The sequence below is a fragment of the Kluyveromyces marxianus genome, chromosome 8 (genome assembly GCF_001417885.1).
Source record: "Kluyveromyces marxianus DMKU3-1042 DNA, complete genome, chromosome 8".
In the NCBI taxonomy this organism is placed as follows: domain Eukaryota; kingdom Fungi; phylum Ascomycota; class Saccharomycetes; order Saccharomycetales; family Saccharomycetaceae; genus Kluyveromyces; species Kluyveromyces marxianus.
In genome coordinates, this window is record NC_036032.1 from 348,367 (window position 1) to 368,390 (window position 20,024).

Here is a 20,024-nt window from a genome sequence, read left to right on the forward strand (position 1 = left end):
GATGATATACAGTATACAAAAATTGAAACGGGTCCGGCGATTTATTCTATAAGCACTATAGACCGTTTTAGCCCTGCGTTCACCTTGAACTTATGTAGCTTTAATGGTAAATTTGAGTGTTGAATTCTTTTGGTCATATAATCTTCAAACTCGACTATACTACCTCCAACACCGAAATATATATCTTTAGCAGCTAAAAGACACTTGACAGGCGATGCGTGCTGCTTATTCTGTAGTAGTAGCTCTATTAGAGTTTCGCTAATAACTGGTAAAGTATCTGGTTGGTAGATTGTCTCTGCGGTTAGAATTAGGGTATTCTCCTTTGGAGATATTTGATGTTGCGACACAATGTTCATGAATGCTCTACCCCATGATCCGGAGATAAATGACAAAGAGATATTCTTTGATTCCAAATCTGCTTTAAACGCATCTAGTAATGCCTTTGTCAATAACAATTCGTCGTTTAGTACAGGTACGTTTGGATCATCTGTTGTCTGCAATTGAGCAAACTGTTCTTCAGTGAGAACAGTTTTGGCCCAACCAATAATGAAATTCGGAAGCGTCACTAGTCTTAAAACACTTTCGTTGTAATCACAAAGTGTAAAGCAGATTCCGTTCGTGGAGCCACTGCGCAAGTATTGCATGAAAACAAATTCAGAAGGAAGCGAAGTGCCGCAACCCAATTCGATGACGTTCTTGAACTCAAAGTCTGGGATTGGGTTTTTCTCCACAAACGAGTCTACCACGTCAATGGAACATTCCCATGATTTTAGTCCACCCTCATAGATGTTTCTTCTCAAATCCTCGTTGGTCTCACCCATCAAGATCTCCAACTCCACGTTGTTCTCATCGCTCTGCGAATCCACCTCAGACATTAGCTGGTGCTTCACATCAAACAATTCACGACGATATAGCACAGAATTCGTCCCTGGAGTGACAAATTCTTCAAAGGACAAACGCACATTGACCAATGATCGAAGCAAATCATCCACATTCACGTACTTTGGCTGACTGACGTGTTCACCGAGCAAAGCTTGAGAGTCTAGAGGGTTCACAACATTCGACACTGACGCAGGCTGTTGTTGCTGAGTTGTCTGATCTACAGCCTCTAGCTCATCGTCACTCAAATCTGCATTAGAAAATCCAAACGCAAAAGACATTTTACCGCGATGAAGTCTCTCTGTTCTGCCACTATACCTTCTTTTCTGCCCTTCACATCTATGCGATGAGCTATCCTGAGATGACCTGTTGTACAATAATCGACGTTTTTTTTTTTCAGGTTCTTTTTTTTTTTCTTGGTTCAAACCTTCATATGCCATTTCTTTTAGAGAGCAACCAAAGGTATCATCAATCAGTACTACAAGGAGAGACGGTACACGGTTGTAAGATCAATAAAACTTTGTTTCTTGTTTCTTGTTTTAATTTAAATAGTGCTCATATATATGGATGTATATATATAAATATTTTTCTTACGTTTACGTTGTGTTTTCTTTGAGATAGTATTGTTGTAAAAGGGATCTCGAATTCAGAATTAGAGTTAATAAAACAAACGAAACTTTGCTCTTTCTTGTGAGAAGAAAAGACCCGAATTGAGACGTAGTCGGACAATCCTGTGGTCTTTGGGGGGAAGTATTATTCTTTAAATCAATATCTCTTTTTTTTTTTTTTTTCTTTCTTTCTGTATTTGTTTAATATTGTGTGTGTATTGATTGGATTTGTTCATTAATAACGTAGATTAAATAAAAAATGAAAACGCTCTCTGGGTGTGCACTGCGATGTCCACACAGCGCGGAGAATGCGTGCTCTCCATCCCCTGAGAAGAGATGAAAGGTTGGATGGTGTTGTGAGGGGGGTAAAAAAATAAAATAAAAAAAAGATGATGATGAATCAAAAGAATAACGCTATGATCGCGCGTGCGCTTGTGTTAAAGAAAAGAATATTGCTTCTACAAAAGAAGAACCAAGTTTTGCATCCAGATGATCGCCCGAGAGATAATCATTATTGTAGAGGATAGAAATAAAACTGAATAGGAAGGAGGTAATAAAAAAAAAATACGCAGAGATCAGTATGCATCTTTATTATATTATAGTCTTGCTTGCTTTTAGACCTTTGGAAAAGTCGCACCACCCCCCACTTATTTGGATTGGACTTGAGAGTAACCACCCCATGGGTTGGCGTTCTTGGACTTCAAGTACTCGTCAGACTTTAGTTGCCATTCCTTGGTCATGGTCTTTGGTGGCTCACCAGATAGTTGTCTGATACCAGCGAAAATGGCCAAAGAAATAACCAAACCAGCAGCAACACCCTTGGCAATGTAAGCAGCATCACCCTTACCGTGAACTGGTCTTCTTGGACCCCACGCACCGTAGGAAATGTACCAAGCAGCTTGCTTCTCAACATCGCTCAACTCGGTCCATGGAAGCTTTTGACGTTCTGCCAACTTAGAAACAATGTCTTGTTGTTCGGCTGCTGGTAGATCTTCCCATCTGTTTGGCAAGTCCACAATAGATGCCTTGGATAGAGCTTGTGTTTGGGCAAATCTGATAGGAGTAACACGAGCAACTCTGGAAACGGATGAACGCAACATTGTTTGTTTTATTTTATTGTATCTTGGTGTATATGGGTGCTTAGAACAGACGATTGATCACTGCAACTCGCTTGTCTTAACAAATTCCAAAAGTAATTCCAAATTAAACTCAAATAAATATTAATTCTAATATTTTTGTTTCAATTCTACTATTGTATTGTGTACTATTGTATGTTATTTTATTATGATACTATTTTATTTTATTATATTATATGCTTTCTGATGATACTGAAAAAAATTATATATATGAAAAATTATTGTACGCAGTAAAATCCTTCGAGAATCCAATAGCGCTATGTGGATTGACCAAAAAATTTTGGCATTTTTTTTTTTTCCGGAGCGGACTGTGTCGAAAAAGGGAAAGGGCGATATGGGAAAATGGCGTGCGAAGTGTCACTGTGTACGGGAGTGTGAATTTTTTCGGGTTTAACGTTACTTAAGCAGGACGGACCAATCAGGAGGCGGGAAACGGGCTGCGGGGCACGGGAGGGACTACCGTCTGGTATGGTATTGGGAAAAGGAAAGAGAAGTACAGAGAAACACAGAGGGAGAGATCGGTTTGGACTTTGGCTTGGGCTTTGGTTTGGTTTTATGGGTCACGTGTGTTGACCGGGTAATATAGGTAATATATATATATGTATGTATACACATATGGAGAGTAGTAGTAGTACCACTACCAAAGGGCCTTGGTAGAGTTGAGCCATGGCTGGACCTTGGACCGCAAGAGGTACTTTGGCGGCACGAGCCGCTTTGTGGAGGCGTCCTTGGCCGGGTCACGAGCATGTGTTCTCTTGTAGCTAGGTGTTGTAGTAGAAGTAGAAGTAGTTGATACGGGTACGAACTCGATGAGGTTGCTCGAAATCCAATTGCCGACAGGCTGCTGGTGGTCTGTGAGGAAATTGGAGTCGAGTAGTTGTGTGAGGTCGATCCAGTGTAGTGGAAGGGCGGCGAACTTCTTGTATTCTTGTTGCTCTATTTGTAGACGCTGCTTCCAGGGTAGAGCGTTGAAAAGGTCGCTGTTGTTTGTGCCTCCGTAGAGGAAGATATGTTTGTAGAGGTTCCACAGTTGCGGGTACTGTTGCTGTTGGACAGGCTGGACGTTGGAGCAGGCTTGTTGGAGGGACTCTACGTTTTCCTTGGTAATGACACTCATTTGTAGGTCTAGGACCCAAGTCGAGCTCGAATTAGCATCTGTGAAGTAGTACACCGGGCCGAAGTTCTGGTAGTTGGCGAGGTCCTTGAAGTCGATGGATCTGAGTCCCATTGGGTAACTTTCTCTTATTTTTATTCTTCTTTGGATCTCGGCCTTGTTCCGAAGCTCCTCTTCCTTGAGCAATTGTTCCTGTCTTGCCTTCTCCTGTCTCTCTAGCTCTTGCTGCTTGAGCTTTTCCTTCTCCTCGATACGCTTCCGCTCGTCTTCTGCAAGTTTGTTCAAAAACTCTTGTTCCTTGCGCTTCTTCTGCAACAAACGCTTCTGTCTATACTCTTCCTCGCTTTTGAGTCTTTCGGCCTTTTCCTCTTCGGTTTCCTTGGGTAGCGGTGGCGGCGTTGATGTTTGGTGGGGCACAGAGACGCTTCTCGCTTGGGCATGGGTAGACACCGACGAACTAGATCTCGTGTCAAATTTTTCTAATGCGGATCCGGTTAGCGAAAGAGCCTCTGGAGATGCCGTTCTCGATTCGTGCTTGGTATGAGGCTCCGTAGCAACGACTGGTGGGGTTTTCTCCGAGTGTTCTGGCTCTTCCTGTCTCTTTTCAGTCTTGATTGGGACTGGAACAGAGGACGGCTCGCGAGAAGTTCCATAGGAACTTTCCTTTTCAGACTCAGGTTTGGGTTTTGATTTGGCCTTGGCTTCGGCCTTGATTTCCTGTTTATCTTCTTGCACCTTCTTCCTCTTCTTGTTCTTCTTCTCTTCCTCTTCTTCTTCTTCTTCCTCCTCCTCTTCTTCTTCCTCGTCATCTTCGTCATTTGTATCAGAAACTACATATCCGTATTGCTTCTTTATGGTTTCTTTCAATAATGTAATCTCTTCAGGATCTGTTAGTCCTAAACTGCTGTGTTTGGCGTAGTTCAATGCGGTTTTATGGTTCTTATCCTTCTTTCCAGGATCCGCACCTGCTTCGATTAAAAGTTTCACCACGTTAACATGACCGCGGCCAACAGATAACATTAACGGGGTCTGGCCCTCCTTGTTGCTCATGTTCACTTGTGCGCCAAAAGCAAGGAATAAACTGACAACGTCATCGTGGCCGTACATACAACTTTCTAGGAAACATTTGAAGTCTGGTCTGCCTCCATTTTCTAGGTAAGATCCAACATAGGCTAGTTTCCCCTCTTTTGACGCACGTAAAAGTTTGCTTTTGCCGGTCTTGGAACTTATATCTGTCCAATAGAAGTCATCGTCGTGGTTTAGCTGCTTTTCTGTATCATCCGAATGCCTCGATAGAGAGCTTGATTGTATTGAACGATGGGAATGCTTCATGTATTTCCTTGCTGCTCTCTTTAACAAATCCTTCATGTCATAAACTATTTTTCTATCTTCCGTATCCATGTCTGACTCCTCTTCAATTGATTCAATTGCACTCAATCCCTTTGCATTTACCATGGTTGGGTCAGCCCCATGATCCAAGAGGTATTTCACCACGGGAAGATGTCCGTTTGCAGAAGCGTCAATTAACGGAGTGTCCAAGAACATGTCGTATGATTGTCTGTTTACATCAGCGCCATGTTTCACAAGTAGTTTTACAATTGATAAGTGGCCGTTCAAAGCCGCTTCGTGGAGCGGTGTGTTTCCGGCATTATCTTGGTCATTCACATCGTAACCTTCCTCCTCTATTAGTCGTTTTGCTAAATCGTATTTACCTTTGTCGCAGGCAATCTGTAGCTTAGTTCTTCCTCCAGCATCCCTGTGAACACTCTTTTTATGCTTGGGGACTTTCGATGTTCCGACATGCTTCATTCTCTTGTGTGTCGAATTCTGGTGCTCTATATGGCCCGAGGCCCTTCTTTTGTTTTCATAATGCTTGACAGGGGAGGAATCCTCGTGGATTATACTGCTGGATATTTTGCCCGCATTGGTATCGGATAAGTCAGATAGCTCCGATTCAGACATTCCATCGTGGCCATCGCGTCCCAAAACTGGAACGCTGGACTGTCGGCTGTTGTTTGCGCTCTCGAGCTGGTCCCCACGTATTAGTCTGCCTTTCCTTGGCCGAGGCGGTGACGCGGGTTCTGTGGGTGCGTCACTCTCGATTTCACTTAATGCGCTGCTATCCTCGTCACTCTTACTTTTACCTTTTTGTTTCCCAACCTTCGGTACCGGTACTTCGTCTTCTGGAGCTGCTGGTGCGGGATCTGTTGTTGTGATTTTTTCTTCTTCTTCTGTTGTTATAACTTTTTCCTCTTTTAACGGCACGACTGTCTCAGATGAAGCAGCTGCCGGTGCAGGTGTAGGTTCAGCTTCAGCTTCAGCTTCCGTTTTCGTAGTTTGGGCGGCTGGTTCTTCTATCACAGCCCTATCGGCGATTTTCTCCTGCTCGCTTCCAGCGTCATTTGGAGTTCCTGCTCCCGACCCTGCTTCCGATCCCCGCTGCGAATTCCCTTCTTCTTCCTTCGATTTCAGCTCATTTTGCTTCTGTTCCAACCTCTCCCGTTCCTTTCGCCTTTCTCCAATGCGTGATAGGTAGCTTCCCAAGCTTCTTTTCTTCACAGGTTCGCTCATTTATCTGTTACACCTGTATTGTATATATATGATCCTAAAATAAAACTTCACGATATTAATTCAAACACTTCTCAAAAATGCATCCCTCGGTAGTAGCTGTTTTTCACCAGCTGTAGCTAACAAAATAGATTGGCTTACTCCTTTAACTTTTCTGTTTTGTTTTGCATTGTTTTGTTTACTACCGATGAGCGAAAGCACTATTTCTCTATATCTTCAAGAATTTCAAACCTTTAAAAGCTGGAAAAATAATCAATAGTATGGTATATATACATCACTTTGGACGTTGTGAAGCTAGGCAAAAGAGATGATGGTATTATATTATTACACACACAAGATATACGTACATCGAGAATTATGTCATAGGGTGAGTTCGCCGAGTTCTGAGATCGATTCGAAAGACTGTTTCCGACAGGTTCTGTTGATTGGATCGTGGTTCTTTAGCCAGTCCTCCCATTCCATGAGCTGGAACAGAAGGCTCATATTGGGACTTATTTCCTTTGCGATGAGCTTGAGCTTGTTGTAAGCGTCGTTCAAGCTGAGATTATCGTAGCGCATCATGTAAGCGACGATTAGCGATGCCGAGCGAGAAACTCCGCACTGACAGTGGATGAGCACCTTCTTGTGGTTTACGTAGGCGTTGTGTATCAGTTCTGTAAGTTGCGGGAGGTTTTTTGTGATTTGGGAGGTGTGCGACCAGGTGAGGTGGTAGTAGTTCACCTGTTTCTCCGCGGGAAGCTGTTCCTTGTAGTTTGTGATTTCCTTAGCGACGTTTATGATCAAGTCGAAGTCCAGGACCTCTTTGAGCGAGGGCTCGGAGTATAGGTAGATGTATGGCGGGATCACGAGCAGCGGTCCCGACGGGTAGCAATTCTCCTTGTAGGACTCCGAGTAGCTGTCCAGCTCGTCATCGGACAGCACGGCGTTGATGTTTGTTCTATCCTTAGCATCCGGCTCGTAATTGTTGGAGGACATTGGGGTATTTTCCTGAAATACCCAGTACCGAGACATGTTCTCGATGAATTCGTTGCTCGGTGTCTGCACTTGTGCCTGGCCCTGGCCCTGGCCCTGGCCCTGAGACTGAGCCCCCAGCGTCATGGCTGTGCCAGCCGCTATAGTGCTAGCCCTGGGCCTGCACAGCACCTTGGTATTGATCGTCGGAAGCTGCGGCTTGTTGAACGGCGACGATGACGAGGCCGATGACGTTGGAGACACCGCAGAGTTGAACCCCGAACTGCATCCCGTCGTCGCTAGCTGCGGCGTGCATGGAGTAGACCGAGTAGACTTCAACTTCGGAGGCAGCGAGTATATCTGCGCCTCGCTAGCACGTTTCGTCAACGGTGGAACCGCAAACGCGTTCCCGGATCCACCACAACTCTCCCCATTACTGATGCTATTATTAGGTTTTGGCTCAACTATTATTAGCTTGTTCCTGGTTGGAGAATCTCCAATCTGTAAACTTAGATTCTTGGAATTCTTATTCTGCATAGACTTATGAGATCTCGTTCCAATCCCCTGAGAGTTCATCTTCTCTCTCTCTTGCTCTTTCTCTTGCTCTTTCTCTTTAAAACAAGGATTAACTATGCAATGTCAATCTCAACGCTAATATTATACTAGCCGAAAAGACAAAAATAAAACCCAAAAATTTCTCCAAACTCCTCACCAAAAAACCCTCTCTACCAGCCCGATTACCAACCTCTCTAACCGCCCAAGAATACCCTCTTGGAACCTGACAGATATATACTATCTATCCCTAGCCAAATACTCAATTTATTAAAAAAGATCCAGATCCACTTCCACTTCAAGTTCCAGATTTCCTAGCCTATCTCTCACGATTCCCCTCCTATATATACCAGATCTCTCCTAACACTGCTCCTCTCAAAATATTTTTCAAAATCTCCTATTCCAGTATCACCTACCAACTCTCTAGTTAACTTTCTACTCCTAAAATCCTCTCTACTTCCGCCTTGCCTGTTCCTCTTTTATGTATAAACCCTGTAAATTCCATGCTTGTTTCAAGTTTGTTCTCATCTTACATATTTCAACATTTTTTTTTTTTTTTTCTTTCCGGCAGGGACTAAGGAAACCTAAAAAAAGAAGTCAAGAGGGTTGGACATTCTTGACGAGACGCAAGAGATGCAGAAGAGATGGGAGGTCGTATTACATTAGGTTGGTGTGCGGGAGTGTGGCTAGGTGTGTGGCTAGGTGTGTTGTGTACGTAATTATTGTGGTTATTGTAAGTATTGTTATTGTTATTATTATTATTATTATTATTATTATTATTATTATTTAGAATAGAAGATGAGATAGATGCAGGGTTCTGTATTTTCATTTTATTTTATTTTATGTAGTCATTTCAGTATGGAGACTTGTTTGGGTCGACGACTATCTGTTGTTGCACTGGGATGACCTTTTCGTTCTTGAAGAATGGGATGGTGTAGTACAAGTTTCCCCTGACGATTAGTTCGAATTCGTGCTTGATGAGTTGTTTCCATCTGTCGATGTCGTCTTCGAGTTTGTGGTTGTTTTTGTCATCAGCATCGTTGTCACGGCCATCGTCGTCATCATCATCGTCATCGTCTCTGTCGTCGCTGTTTTTGGGTGCGCCCGGGTTAAGTAGCTTCACGCTTGCGACTGAGACGTCGTAGTTTCTGTTTAGCAATCTTCCTCTGAATTGCAATTCTGTCTCGAGGTTGTAGACTGTGCCCAGTAGGATTGTCTGGTACGGGTTTGTGAAGACGCCGTTTGTAGTGGCAGTAGTTTCGCCCGGGGGAGGAGGGGGTTGGTGGGGATCTTCGTGGACGTCCGCCTGGACGTCCACTTTCAAGTGGTTTGTCTTGGCGAAGATGTCCAACTCCACGTCCTTGATGCCGATGGTGAATATTCCTGGGTTGAAGGCGGTTGCAGTGATGTCGAAGACGAGTTCGTCCAAGGAGACGAGGACGTTGTCCATTGCGATGAGCTGGAAGTCGTGCAAGTCCTTGTTTGTGGCCAGGAGGAAGCCTGAGATGAAGCCCAAGGTCAATAGGGACGCCACGACGAAGGAGAAGTAGATGAAGTTCTTGAACTTGACCCACGAGCTCTTCTTGGTGTAGAAGTTGTGCGGCGAGTAGTCGCTGTAGAAGTCGGAGCGTTTTCTCGTCAGCTTCTTGTTCTTCAACGGGGTGAACTCCGTGGCCTGGTGGAAATTCGATTGCAGTAGAGGCCCGTTGTTGGGTATCCCATTGTTGTTGTTGTTGTTGTTGTTTCCTGCTCCTCCTACACCTCTCTCCAATTGGTTCGGGTCGCGGTAGAAGAAACCCTGTGAGTCGGACTCGATGTCTTCTGCACCGCTCTCGTCAAGCTCCGAAAATCTACGTCCAACTCTCGTATGGCTGGGACCAACATTGCTTCCGTTGTAGTAGAACATCGATTCGATATCGTCCGCATCTTCGTCCACATACGAGAGCTCGTCGTAGTTTGGCACCTCATGATACCCAAGTGCGTGCACTGCGCTGTTGTCAGAAGCGGACTCCATATCATCTGGGCCAGCCTCTGTTCCGTCGTCGGCATAGTCGCTAATCGTCTCGTTCGTGTCGTACTGATCATGTCTTATTCCGGACGAAATTTCACGCTGTGAAGCGGCATTGGAAGGATGGTAATACTTCAGCGCCTTTTTGTCGTTCCCCTTTTGTTGCCTGGACACCGTGAGATCGAACTCGCCATCGTACTGATCAACGAAATCTTCCAAATTAACATCGTCGGGAACCCCAGAATAACGTCTCAACGACGATCCGTTAGGATCAAACACTTTGGAACTTCTCGTTCTCAATGTAGTGACCCCTTTCTTATTCTCACCCGGTCTAGAAGAAGTCCTATTGTGGCCCTTCGCGCCAGCGATGTTCTGACCATTGGCCACTGAGTTTTGCAACAAAGGTTGTTTCCCACTATTCTTTTGGTTTTGGTACGTTGGCGGTGGTTTCCCTCCCTTTTTCGCTGAGACTCCATACGTAGATCTAGTTGGCGTGCTTAATGTTTTCGGAACAACACCATTACCAGTACCCGTAGATTGCTGTTGGTTTTTTTGTTGTCTGTTTTGGACATTTTGCAATGACGCAGTACTTAGACGTTTCCGAGGAGACACTGACAGTTGGGTACGGTGAGACTTTATCGATTGGATCTCTTGCAATGAACTCTTGTTCATAGACTTCAAAGAAGCTATGTCGTCTTTCTCTGAATTGCTTGATACAGGGCCCTGCGAATTGGGTATTGCCGCAATACTTGTGTGCCTTGTGTTCTTTAATCTATTGAGAAGTTTCTCGTTTTGTTTCAACTGAGGGGCACTTAGCTTGGCTGGGATGCCATATGGTTTAGCATTGACGTGCTGGAGGGAGTTTAGGGTGTTGTTCTGCATGGAGGATGCATCGTTCAAAGAGGCATTCTTTACAGAATTAGCTGTCGATTGGTAGACGAACGTTTCTTCAGAGTCCGAGATTTCGTTCTCGCCAACGGCAGTAGCCAACCTTGCTGCAAAGAAATCCGCTTTCGATGAGGACTCTTTATTCAGTCTCCGTACAGACTCCGAATCTGTAAGTACCGATGTTGAAGGTTGCTGACTGATAGTAAGAGGGGTGGCCGACTTCGGTTGGTTGTTTTGCAGTTGCGGTTGCGGTTGCGGTTGCGGTTGCGGCTGCGGTTGGGATTGAGCTTGAGATTGCGATTGAGATTGAGCTTGAGATTGCGGCTGCGTTTGATCTCGATTTAGAGTTTGATGATGATTCTGGGATTGCTGATCGAGCAATTCTTTTTGATTCTTCTTGGTTTGGGTTTGTTGCTGCTGTACGTCTGCCTGTAGATCCTGCTGCTGCTGTTGCTGTTGTTGCTGCTGTTGGGACGACTGGCCCTGGCTAGCTAATGTCGATAACGGGAGCACACTTCCGGTGTTGTTCAGTTTCGAATCTACTCCAGTACCAGCCGGCATTTGTGACATTAGGAGTGGCGCTGTTGGCGTGCTTGTCTTCAAAACACCATGCTTCATGTCTAGATCCAATGGTCTCGATTCCTGCGAGTTCGTGAGATGTTGCGAATCGGAATCACCGCGAGAATCGTAGGATTCCTCATTGTACGAAGAGAGCTTGCTCAGCCCTGGTTTATTCTTCTGCTTTGTTAGAGAAGGTCCAAACGACGACTGAGAAGCGTCCGCCGAAGTAAGCGAAAGGTCCAACATTTGTTCTGACGCTGCCAACGGAGGTAACGACGAAAAGTCTTTACCTTCGTCCACAGCACAATCTATGAGCAAACTACTCTTCTTATTCCTTAGCGCGCCCGAGAACAAAGCCTGTGTCGATAGTGGATTCGAGTATGGCGCCGCCATGTCCTTATCTTGCAAATTACCGCCATTCTGCAATGACGCTTCCTGCATTTGAAGAGAATTCAACCTGTGCTGATTCTGTAACGGTTTCAACGTCACATTCCCATCGTCCTGCAGCTCGCGATCGCGATTATCAACCGCATCATGAGGCTCCTTCCTAGTTGGAGAGCCCGGAAGATCTTCTCTCTTGTTTCCATTTATGCCCATGAGCTTGTGCTGCGTTATAGTAGAGTTGTCTCCATCCTGATCATTCTGCTGTTGCTGCATCACCGCAGGCTGCTGCGTGACAGGAAGAATGTTCTGTTTTTCCGTTTTCACCAGTTCAGTCTCGACTATCATCCGGTTGCCATCATCTTCCGACCCTTGACCGACTCCCATGCTAGATCACACACAACTTAAATCAAACGTGGCTGCTTTTTAAAATGAATTGATACTATGAGCAAGTAACACACTGTCTGTCCAAATAAAAGATATATGTATATATATATTTTATTCTCGAAACGAATCAGAAAAAGCTAAACGTTGCACTGTACCAATATTTCCACCAAATACTTCACACCTCCTAAAACAACTTGTTGTGCTTACTGTCTGCTGCCAGTTAATTAATTCTTTCTGTATTGTCGTTTTTATGGATTTGCATTTCAGGTTTCTGTTTCTTTCATTTTTTATGTATGGCGATATTATATCTGTGAAATGCCAGGTAAAAAAAGCTGTGAGTGTGAATGGGGAAGACGAGCTGAGATTTTTATACGCAAGCAGAACGCGCAGTAGAGGCGGGTTTTGGTTGGGAATCCGGCAAATTGCTGCAATTGCTGCAATCACAACAACAGGGACTGGAAGGGGGGGGGGGATTATTGTTGGGGCTGCTGCGCTGCGCGACTACAGCATGCATGCGCTTTTTGCCTTTTTGTCTTGGGTAGTAGTCCTCGTAGGGTAACACCCTAAACCTCTTTTCCCTTTTCGTCGTACTGTTACAACAAGCAACCAGCATGCAGCCAGTCTAGCCTAGCCTTTAGCCAGCCCGCCCGGGAGAGACATTTTGCGGCACAAGGTAATGATCACGTGGCAGCAAACACACACTGCACTCTCCGTCACCCCCTCCTGTCCTAGCGTCTGCAAAAGCCTGATATCATATCATTGATTTAAACTGAAATTGGTGAATTGAGATCGGTAGTGCACTGTATAATTTACCTATCTAATGTTTACAGACGCAATTGTGACATTTGAAACTCAAAAGCGGTTTTCCGGTGGTAAATCAGAAGAGTGCACGCACAGTGCCGTTGTAATACAGGTGAATCTATGGCTGGGGGCAATACATATACTACGACATAGCTCAATACATAGATTACTACTGACACATAACGATATTGAGTGTGTTTTCGGTTTGGTCAGATCACATCACGTGACCCAAACACACTCATCCCAAACACCACACCCCCGGGAATACTAACGACAAACAACCTTGTTACCCGCCTTCCGGGTGCCCCCTTCCGGTTCCAGCGAGCGTGTTTTATCCGGATATCTACCTGTTCTACCTGTTCTGCTTCTTTTTTTTTTTTTTTTTTTTGTTTTTTTTTCGTTCTTTGTTCTTTGTTTTGTTGGATCGGTCCGGGTTCGTGTGCCGCGACTTAAACGAGACGCAGCCCAAGCCCGAGCAAGTGCGGTGTCCGGTCGGAAGCAGCCACACGTGACCGGAAACTTTCGCACACATTCCGCATTCGGACGGCTCCACAGAACACGCCGCGCACAAAACAAACCAAAACGCCAGCCGTTAGCCGTGCCCGTGCCTCGGATTCGGATTCTCTCAGCAACACCCAAACCTCCCCTTCCATTCCATCCCCGATCCAAAGACAAAGCAAAAATATACAGTGCTCGCGCACCGTACCGTATGCACGGCTTGTCAATTGGAAAAGCACATGGGCCTTGAACAAGGGCCTATCTATTGATTACTGGAGAATGTATATTACATTACATTACACATGGTACAGACGAAAACGCAAATTGTAATTGTAAATTGTAATTGTAAATTACACACACACTGAAATGCCTCGCTCGAAAAACGTGACGTCGACGTCGACGTCGACGTCCACAACCCAAACAGTCATCCGATGTAACCCTCGCTTTGTCGTATCTCCACTGTGCCAACGCCAACAAAATGTAGTCTTGTCTTGTCTTGTCGCTCGCAGCTCGCAGCTCGCAGCTCGTTTCTGGTGCTTTTTTCGCTTTTTCCTGTGTGTTCTTCTGTGCGTCGTCTTGTGTTTACACTTTGATTTGTTGAGAACCGTGAAAATGTGCCAACATGAAAAAAAAAGCTATATATATGAAAGTGAGATTCGTTTGAAATACAAGATACATGGTTTCCCGAATGGATTGGAGTGGATGCAGGATTAGGGAGCAGGCAGTTTCATTTCTTGTGTAGTTAGTTTATTTAGTATTGTTTTAAACAGACCAAGGTTAATTTAAATCACACCCCCATACACATATATAAAAACACAATTGCGTCACAATGGCTCCACCATTCTTCTCTGATATCTCCAAGGACATCAACGGTTTGTTGAACAAGGACTTCTACCACGCTACTCCAGCCTCTGTTGATGTCAAGACCACCGCTCCAAACGGTGTTGCTTTCACCGTCAAGGGTAAGACCTCTCCAAAGGACGGCTCTATTGCTGCCAATGTCGAAGTCAAGGCTTCTGACAAGTCTACCGGTTTGACTTTCACCCAAGGCTGGAACAACGCCAACGCCTTGGACACCAAGATCGAATTGGCTGAATTGACCCCAGGTTTGAAGACCGAATTGATCACCTCCGGTGTTCCAGGTGTCTCCAAGGCTGCTAAGTTGAACGTCAACTTTGTCCAACCATTGTTCGCTGCCAGAGGTTTCTTCGACTTGTTGAAGGGCCCATCCTTTGTCGGTGACTTGACCTTGGCCCACGAAGGTTTCGTCGGTGGTGCTGAAGTCGGTTACGACATCTCTGCCGGTGCCGTCTCCCGTTACGCTTTGGCCTTGGGTTACAACGCTTCCGGTACCTACTCCGTCGGTTTGTCCGTCAACAACGCCCAATTGATCACCGCTTCCTTCTTCCAAAAGGTCTCCCCACTATTGCAAGTCGGTGCCAAGGCTGCCTTGAACCCTCAAGCCGGCTCCAACGTCAACATCGAGTTCGCTACCAAGTACTCTTTGGACGCCGTTTCCCAAGTCAAGGCCAAGGTCGCTGACTCCGGTATCGTCGCTCTATCCTACCAACAAGTCTTGAGACCAGGTGTCACCTTGGGTCTAGGTGCCTCTTTCGACGCCCTAAAGTTGTCCGAACCAGTCCACAAGTTGGGTTGGTCTCTATCCTTCGCTGCTTAAACCAAGATATTTAATGAAAATATTCAAGATTAATTCACACACCTAACTTATCCAATTCCAAAATATTGAACAAAAAAAAAATGTATCTCTGACTATGAAAATATTATTACTATACCTTCTGTTCAGTCACATTCTATGAACTCCACTGAATATCTCCTATTAAGCTTATAGCTACTTATGTATCCGTTTAAGTATATCTCTAATGACCAATATTACCAAAAATCAGATCCACCCACATATATACACACACACACACAAATGCGAAAAGAGCAGATCACGTGACTCCGTCAAACTCTCTCTCTTGTATGTATAGTATGTATTTTTTTTTTTTTTAAAGATTCTCAAAAATCTTTTGTTTACAGAGAGAAAGAAAGAGTTTAGTTTTGGTTTAGTTTGGTTTAGTTTAACGTAGTTTAATTTGGTTTGGTTAACCCAATTTAACAATCCTTTTGCTCTCCTCCCACATTAAAACAAACAAGAACAGAGCTACCGCTGCTTGGTCCAATTTTTCTCGATTGTTTGACGAAATTCTCAGGCTTAGGGTACTAGCTTAGCTTCTGTAAAATATACAAGCGCAATGTCTTCCCTACTGGAACCGATGGAAGTCGAAACGACTGAGAGTTTGGGATTCAAGTTTTTGTTCTCGAAACCACTCTTACCAGGGGTCGACGAGACGATTCCGTTTTCTAAACTATCAAATGTATCAATACATCCTGTTGAAAAACTGTTGTGTGTGGCATCGGCGAAAACGACGTCCGTTTACGATCTTCAATCTATTCGCGATGGCTCATATGATGCGGTGAATACCAAGGAATTCCCTTCTAATGTTGTTGGGGTATTTTTCGTTGCTTCAACGTTATGTGCTGTGTTAGAAGACGGTGTGATTTGGGTTACCGAAGTGCCTGATTATTCGTGGAAGGAACACTCGAGCACAGATAGCAATCCTGTTTCTTGCACTGTTTTCAATGGGAAATTGTTTGTCTTGGGAGAAAACAATATACTGAATCAGGTGGATTTGTCAACGAAGGGCACTACTAAACAATTGACTTCAATTGAGAAATGTGTTGACCTTGCGTCAACGGAGGATAAACTTTATGTCTTGCATAAGAATGGAAATGTCACCGTTCTAAACAAATCGTTGGTTGAATCATCGACCATTGAAAAACCATCGCTCGATGACCCTAGCGAACCAATTAGCATAAATGTCCTATCTTCCAACCATCTTTTGGTATCCTATGGGGAGCCAGTTGATACCGTGGAAGAAGAAGATATCATGTATGATCTTACAGCGTACATTGTGGATCTAAATACGAAGCAGTTTACTCCATCGATGGACATCGCCCCTCCATACTCAACTGTGAAAAGAAACCCCTCTTACTACACTCAAACACTGTTCGAAATTACAAAGAAACTACCCTATCTATTTGTGGTTGGTTCCGCTTGTGCCTCAGAAATATCTATCGCTACATCGAGTCAAGTATTCAAACCCGATCAGGACGCGGCATGTGCAATCCTACCGATTAATCCTAATTCTGATAATGATACGCAGCCTGTAGGAATTGCCTTGGATCTATTTTCAAAAGGTACTGTGTTTGAACCATGTTCTGGTGTCGATTCTGCCGATAATCTCCCTCTCCTATACGTGCTTACGAACCTCGGTGAACTATATTGTTGGGCATTGTATCACCACACCGCTCTACAGGATGCATCCTTTTCATTAGATCAATCTAGATCGCATTACCTAAAATTATTCAAAGATCTGTCAGTCGCCGATGGATCACTGCTGTCTGCAAAGGTAGAAGCACAAAGTAGTGCAGGAGATATTATTGAAGAATCTTCAAAATCAGAAACTAAAGAGGCACCAACTTCACAAGGCGGCTCGTCTATTCTTGGAACTACAGATGCTTTCTCAAAAGGATTTTCTTTTGGAACTCCAACACTAACACCGTCGCCAGTGGGGTCGTCAAATTCTGGAAGTTCCAACAATAACACCATCGCTAACTCTTCTTCTGCATTTGGCAAGCCAGCATTTGGCAAGCCAGCCTTTGGCTCATCTGCATTTGGACAAAATGATACTGCTCCTAAGTTTGGAGAAAGTATAAGCGCACCAACTTCATCTGGCGCTTTTGGAAAACCAACCTTCGGAAACTCTACATTTGGAGCTAACACTACTCCTAGCGCTACGGAATCTGCATTCGGGAAGCCAGCATTTGGAGCAAGCACTACAACTGGTACCAATGACTCTCCATTCGGCAAGCCTGCGTTTGGAGCAAGCACCACTGAATCTTCATTTGGAAAGCCAGCATTTGGAGCAAGCACTACAACTGGTACCAATGACTCTCCATTCGGCAAACCCGCATTTGGAGGAAGTACTACAACTAGTACCAACGAATCTCCATTCGGGAAGCCTGCATTTAGCGCAGGCTCTACAACCAGTACCAATGAATCTCCATTTGGCAAGCCCGCGTTTGGAGCAGGTGCTACAACTGGTACCACGGAATCTCCATTTGGAAAGCCAGCATTTGGTGCAAGTACTACTGATTCTCCATTTGGAAAGCCAGCATTTGGCGCAAACGCTACAACTGGCAGCACGGACTCTCCATTTGGCAAACCCGCATTCGGTGCAACCGCTACAACTGGTACCACAGAATCTCCATTTGGAAAGCCTGCGTTTGGAACAAGCGCTACAACTGGTACCACAGAATCTCCATTTGGAAAGCCTGCATTTGGAGCAAGCTCTACAACTAGCACAAACGAATCTCCATTTGGCAAGTCTGCGTTTGGTGCAAGTACTACTGAATCTCCATTTGGAAAGCCAACATTTGGTGCAAGCGCTACAACTAGCACCAAAGAATCACCATTTGGAAAGCCTGCATTAGGGGGTTCTGTCTTTGGTGCCGCTGCTGCGGCAGCATCTCTAAGCTCACCATTTAGCACGGACAATGATTCGAAATCCCCTCAGAAAACTCCTATACCTGATCCATTTGGCCATCTCAAGTCATCAAAGGAAAGCTCGAACACATTCAGCTTTACTGATGTCGCAGATGCAATCACGGACACCTCTGAAACTGCGAAAAAAGATACAGAATTTTCTGGTGTCTCAAAAGCCGAATATACATCTGATTCTAGTATTGAGGAGGACAACTCCTTAGAATCGGAAAGTTCCGAAGAGGAAAGTAGCTCAACCGCTGAAATAACTTCAATAAACTCGAACTTTAGAAATTTAGGGTCTAATACCGAAGGTGGCTCTAATGACCTAGATGAATCAGAAGCCCATATAGCGACAGAGCCAGAACCAGAGGACAAAGCAGAAGTGAAAGCAGAGGAAGAAGTAGAAATGAAGTCAGAGGAAGATGTCGAAGCAAAGGAAGAAGCAGAAACAAAGGAAGAAGCAGAAACAAAGGAAGAAGCAGAAACAAAGGAGGAAGCAGAAACAAAGGAAGATGTCGAAGCAAAGGAAGAAGCAGAAACAAAGGAAGAAGCTGAAGAAGAGGAAGAAACAGAGGAAGAAGCTGAAGAAGAGGAAGAAGCAGAGAAAGCAACAGAGGAGGAAACAAAGGAAGAAACAGAGGAAAAAGTAGAGGAAAAAGCAGAAACAAAAGAAAGCTCAGAAGATCAGATTGAATCAGAAGAAGAAACAAAGGCGTCAGTAGCATCGTTAACTGATAGAATCAAAAAAGCAGCTAATGTATCAACGGCTGAAATTCCAGTTACCTTCTCCCAAAACACGAAAACCGAGAGCAAAGATCAATCCCCATTTTCAGCATTTTCCAACTTCCAGAATAAGGAGACTGCAGTGCCTCCTACTTTCTCTTTTGGCAAGCATAACGACTCGCAGAAGTCTAAAGACTCGCCTTTCTCATTTCCACAAAAAAGTGTTGAGTCTAACAATCCTAAAGATGAACTAATGAAATTCAGCAAGAAACCATCTACTTTGGATAATGAGACTCATGTAACGGATTCATCTCCACCATCGAAAGTAGATGTTGCTCTTACTCCGAGTAAAACAGCTTATGAATCTAAAGAAATGCAAACTGACGTAGTCTTAAAAAATAATTCAACTCAAACAGACTCTAAGGACAAAACAGACAAATCGCAACAAGCTTTCGAAAATGATGAACAGCATCTAGCATCTATCTATGAATCACAACATTTACCAGATTTCTTCAATGCTGCCCAATTAAGAGACTTCAAACCACTTTCTTCTGACCAGGTTATTCAAGCCATAGAGAGAACACATGCTGAAGTTTTGGGTAATATTCAAGTATTAAAGGCAAACATCAATAATATCGGTGACTTTGTGAATGACCAAACGCAACATCCATTCCAACGCACCGAAGCTACAATTAACAATGTTTCATCATGGAGAATAGACGAGGCCCAAGATCTATTAGAAATTCTCACATCTAAGAAAAAAGATATATCCAAACTCAAAGAATCTTCCAAATACTTAGAAGATAACTGCTCCGAAGATTTAGACCTTGATGTTTTGTTGAACAATTTGAAACGCCAATTTGATGCATTGAGTATTTGTAATGAGCACTACAACAATCCGAAACGGAAATTATCTTGGAGCCAGCACCACATATCTGCTGTGGTTAAGAAGAAGCTAGAAACCACTTCATTAAGACTGGATAAAATCAAAGAAACTATCCGCGTATTAAAACTTTACAACCTTTCAGACAACAAGGAAACTATAAATATTATCAAACAGCTTACTGCTAATGGTGGATCAGGACGGACCAATCTACTGAGGGAAATTAAGGCCCTTCGTGAAGAAGTGTCGAACTTGAAAATATCAATGGAAAAGAATCAATCAGTGGATTCGAAGAAAGTTCTACTTTCTAACTCAGCTTCACCCGTACCTCTAGTCGAAACCACATTGGAGCTAAACATTAGAAGCCAGTTAGGAGATTTCTTTTCTTCAAGGGTAGGATGTTAGTGTAATATATTTATATTCATACATATATATATATGTATTTACGAGTGTTTTAAGGTGATATGAAATTCCTTA

The 20,024-nt window shown here is 44.0% G+C and overlaps 7 protein-coding genes across 7 annotated transcripts; 2 read left to right on the plus strand and 5 right to left on the minus strand.

The window, feature by feature from the left end:
• Positions 1 to 41: 41 nt before the first annotated feature.
• Positions 42 to 1,319, minus strand: HPM1 (protein-histidine N-methyltransferase; the record flags this gene model as incomplete). Its single annotated transcript, XM_022821897.1, has 1 exon — positions 42 to 1,319. One exon carries the CDS (start codon positions 1,317 to 1,319, stop codon positions 42 to 44), a length of 1,278 nt encoding a protein of 425 aa, XP_022678212.1.
• Positions 1,320 to 2,134: 815 nt separating this feature from the next.
• COX5A (cytochrome c oxidase subunit IV family protein) lies at positions 2,135 to 2,587 on the minus strand (the record flags this gene model as incomplete). Its single annotated transcript, XM_022821898.1, has 1 exon — positions 2,135 to 2,587. One exon carries the CDS (start codon positions 2,585 to 2,587, stop codon positions 2,135 to 2,137), a length of 453 nt encoding a protein of 150 aa, XP_022678213.1.
• A 673-nt stretch (positions 2,588 to 3,260) lies between these two features.
• HOS4 (Hos4p) lies at positions 3,261 to 6,308 on the minus strand (the record flags this gene model as incomplete). The annotated part of the gene is made up of 1 exon (XM_022821899.1): positions 3,261 to 6,308. One exon carries the CDS (start codon positions 6,306 to 6,308, stop codon positions 3,261 to 3,263), a length of 3,048 nt encoding a protein of 1,015 aa, XP_022678214.1.
• Positions 6,309 to 6,665: 357 nt separating this feature from the next.
• SDP1 (mitogen-activated protein kinase tyrosine protein phosphatase SDP1) lies at positions 6,666 to 7,832 on the minus strand (the record flags this gene model as incomplete). Its single annotated transcript, XM_022821900.1, has 1 exon — positions 6,666 to 7,832. The coding sequence occupies one exon, from the start codon at positions 7,830 to 7,832 to the stop codon at positions 6,666 to 6,668; it is 1,167 nt and encodes a 388-aa protein (XP_022678215.1).
• Positions 7,833 to 8,661: 829 nt separating this feature from the next.
• VAC7 (Vac7p) lies at positions 8,662 to 12,033 on the minus strand (the record flags this gene model as incomplete). Its single annotated transcript, XM_022821901.1, has 1 exon — positions 8,662 to 12,033. The coding sequence occupies one exon, from the start codon at positions 12,031 to 12,033 to the stop codon at positions 8,662 to 8,664; it is 3,372 nt and encodes a 1,123-aa protein (XP_022678216.1).
• A 2,128-nt stretch (positions 12,034 to 14,161) lies between these two features.
• Positions 14,162 to 15,010, plus strand: POR1 (porin POR1; the record flags this gene model as incomplete). Its single annotated transcript, XM_022821902.1, has 1 exon — positions 14,162 to 15,010. The coding sequence occupies one exon, from the start codon at positions 14,162 to 14,164 to the stop codon at positions 15,008 to 15,010; it is 849 nt and encodes a 282-aa protein (XP_022678217.1).
• A 598-nt stretch (positions 15,011 to 15,608) lies between these two features.
• On the plus strand, positions 15,609 to 19,952 carry NUP159 (FG-nucleoporin NUP159; the record flags this gene model as incomplete). Its single annotated transcript, XM_022821903.1, has 1 exon — positions 15,609 to 19,952. The coding sequence occupies one exon, from the start codon at positions 15,609 to 15,611 to the stop codon at positions 19,950 to 19,952; it is 4,344 nt and encodes a 1,447-aa protein (XP_022678218.1).
• Positions 19,953 to 20,024: the final 72 nt, after the last annotated feature.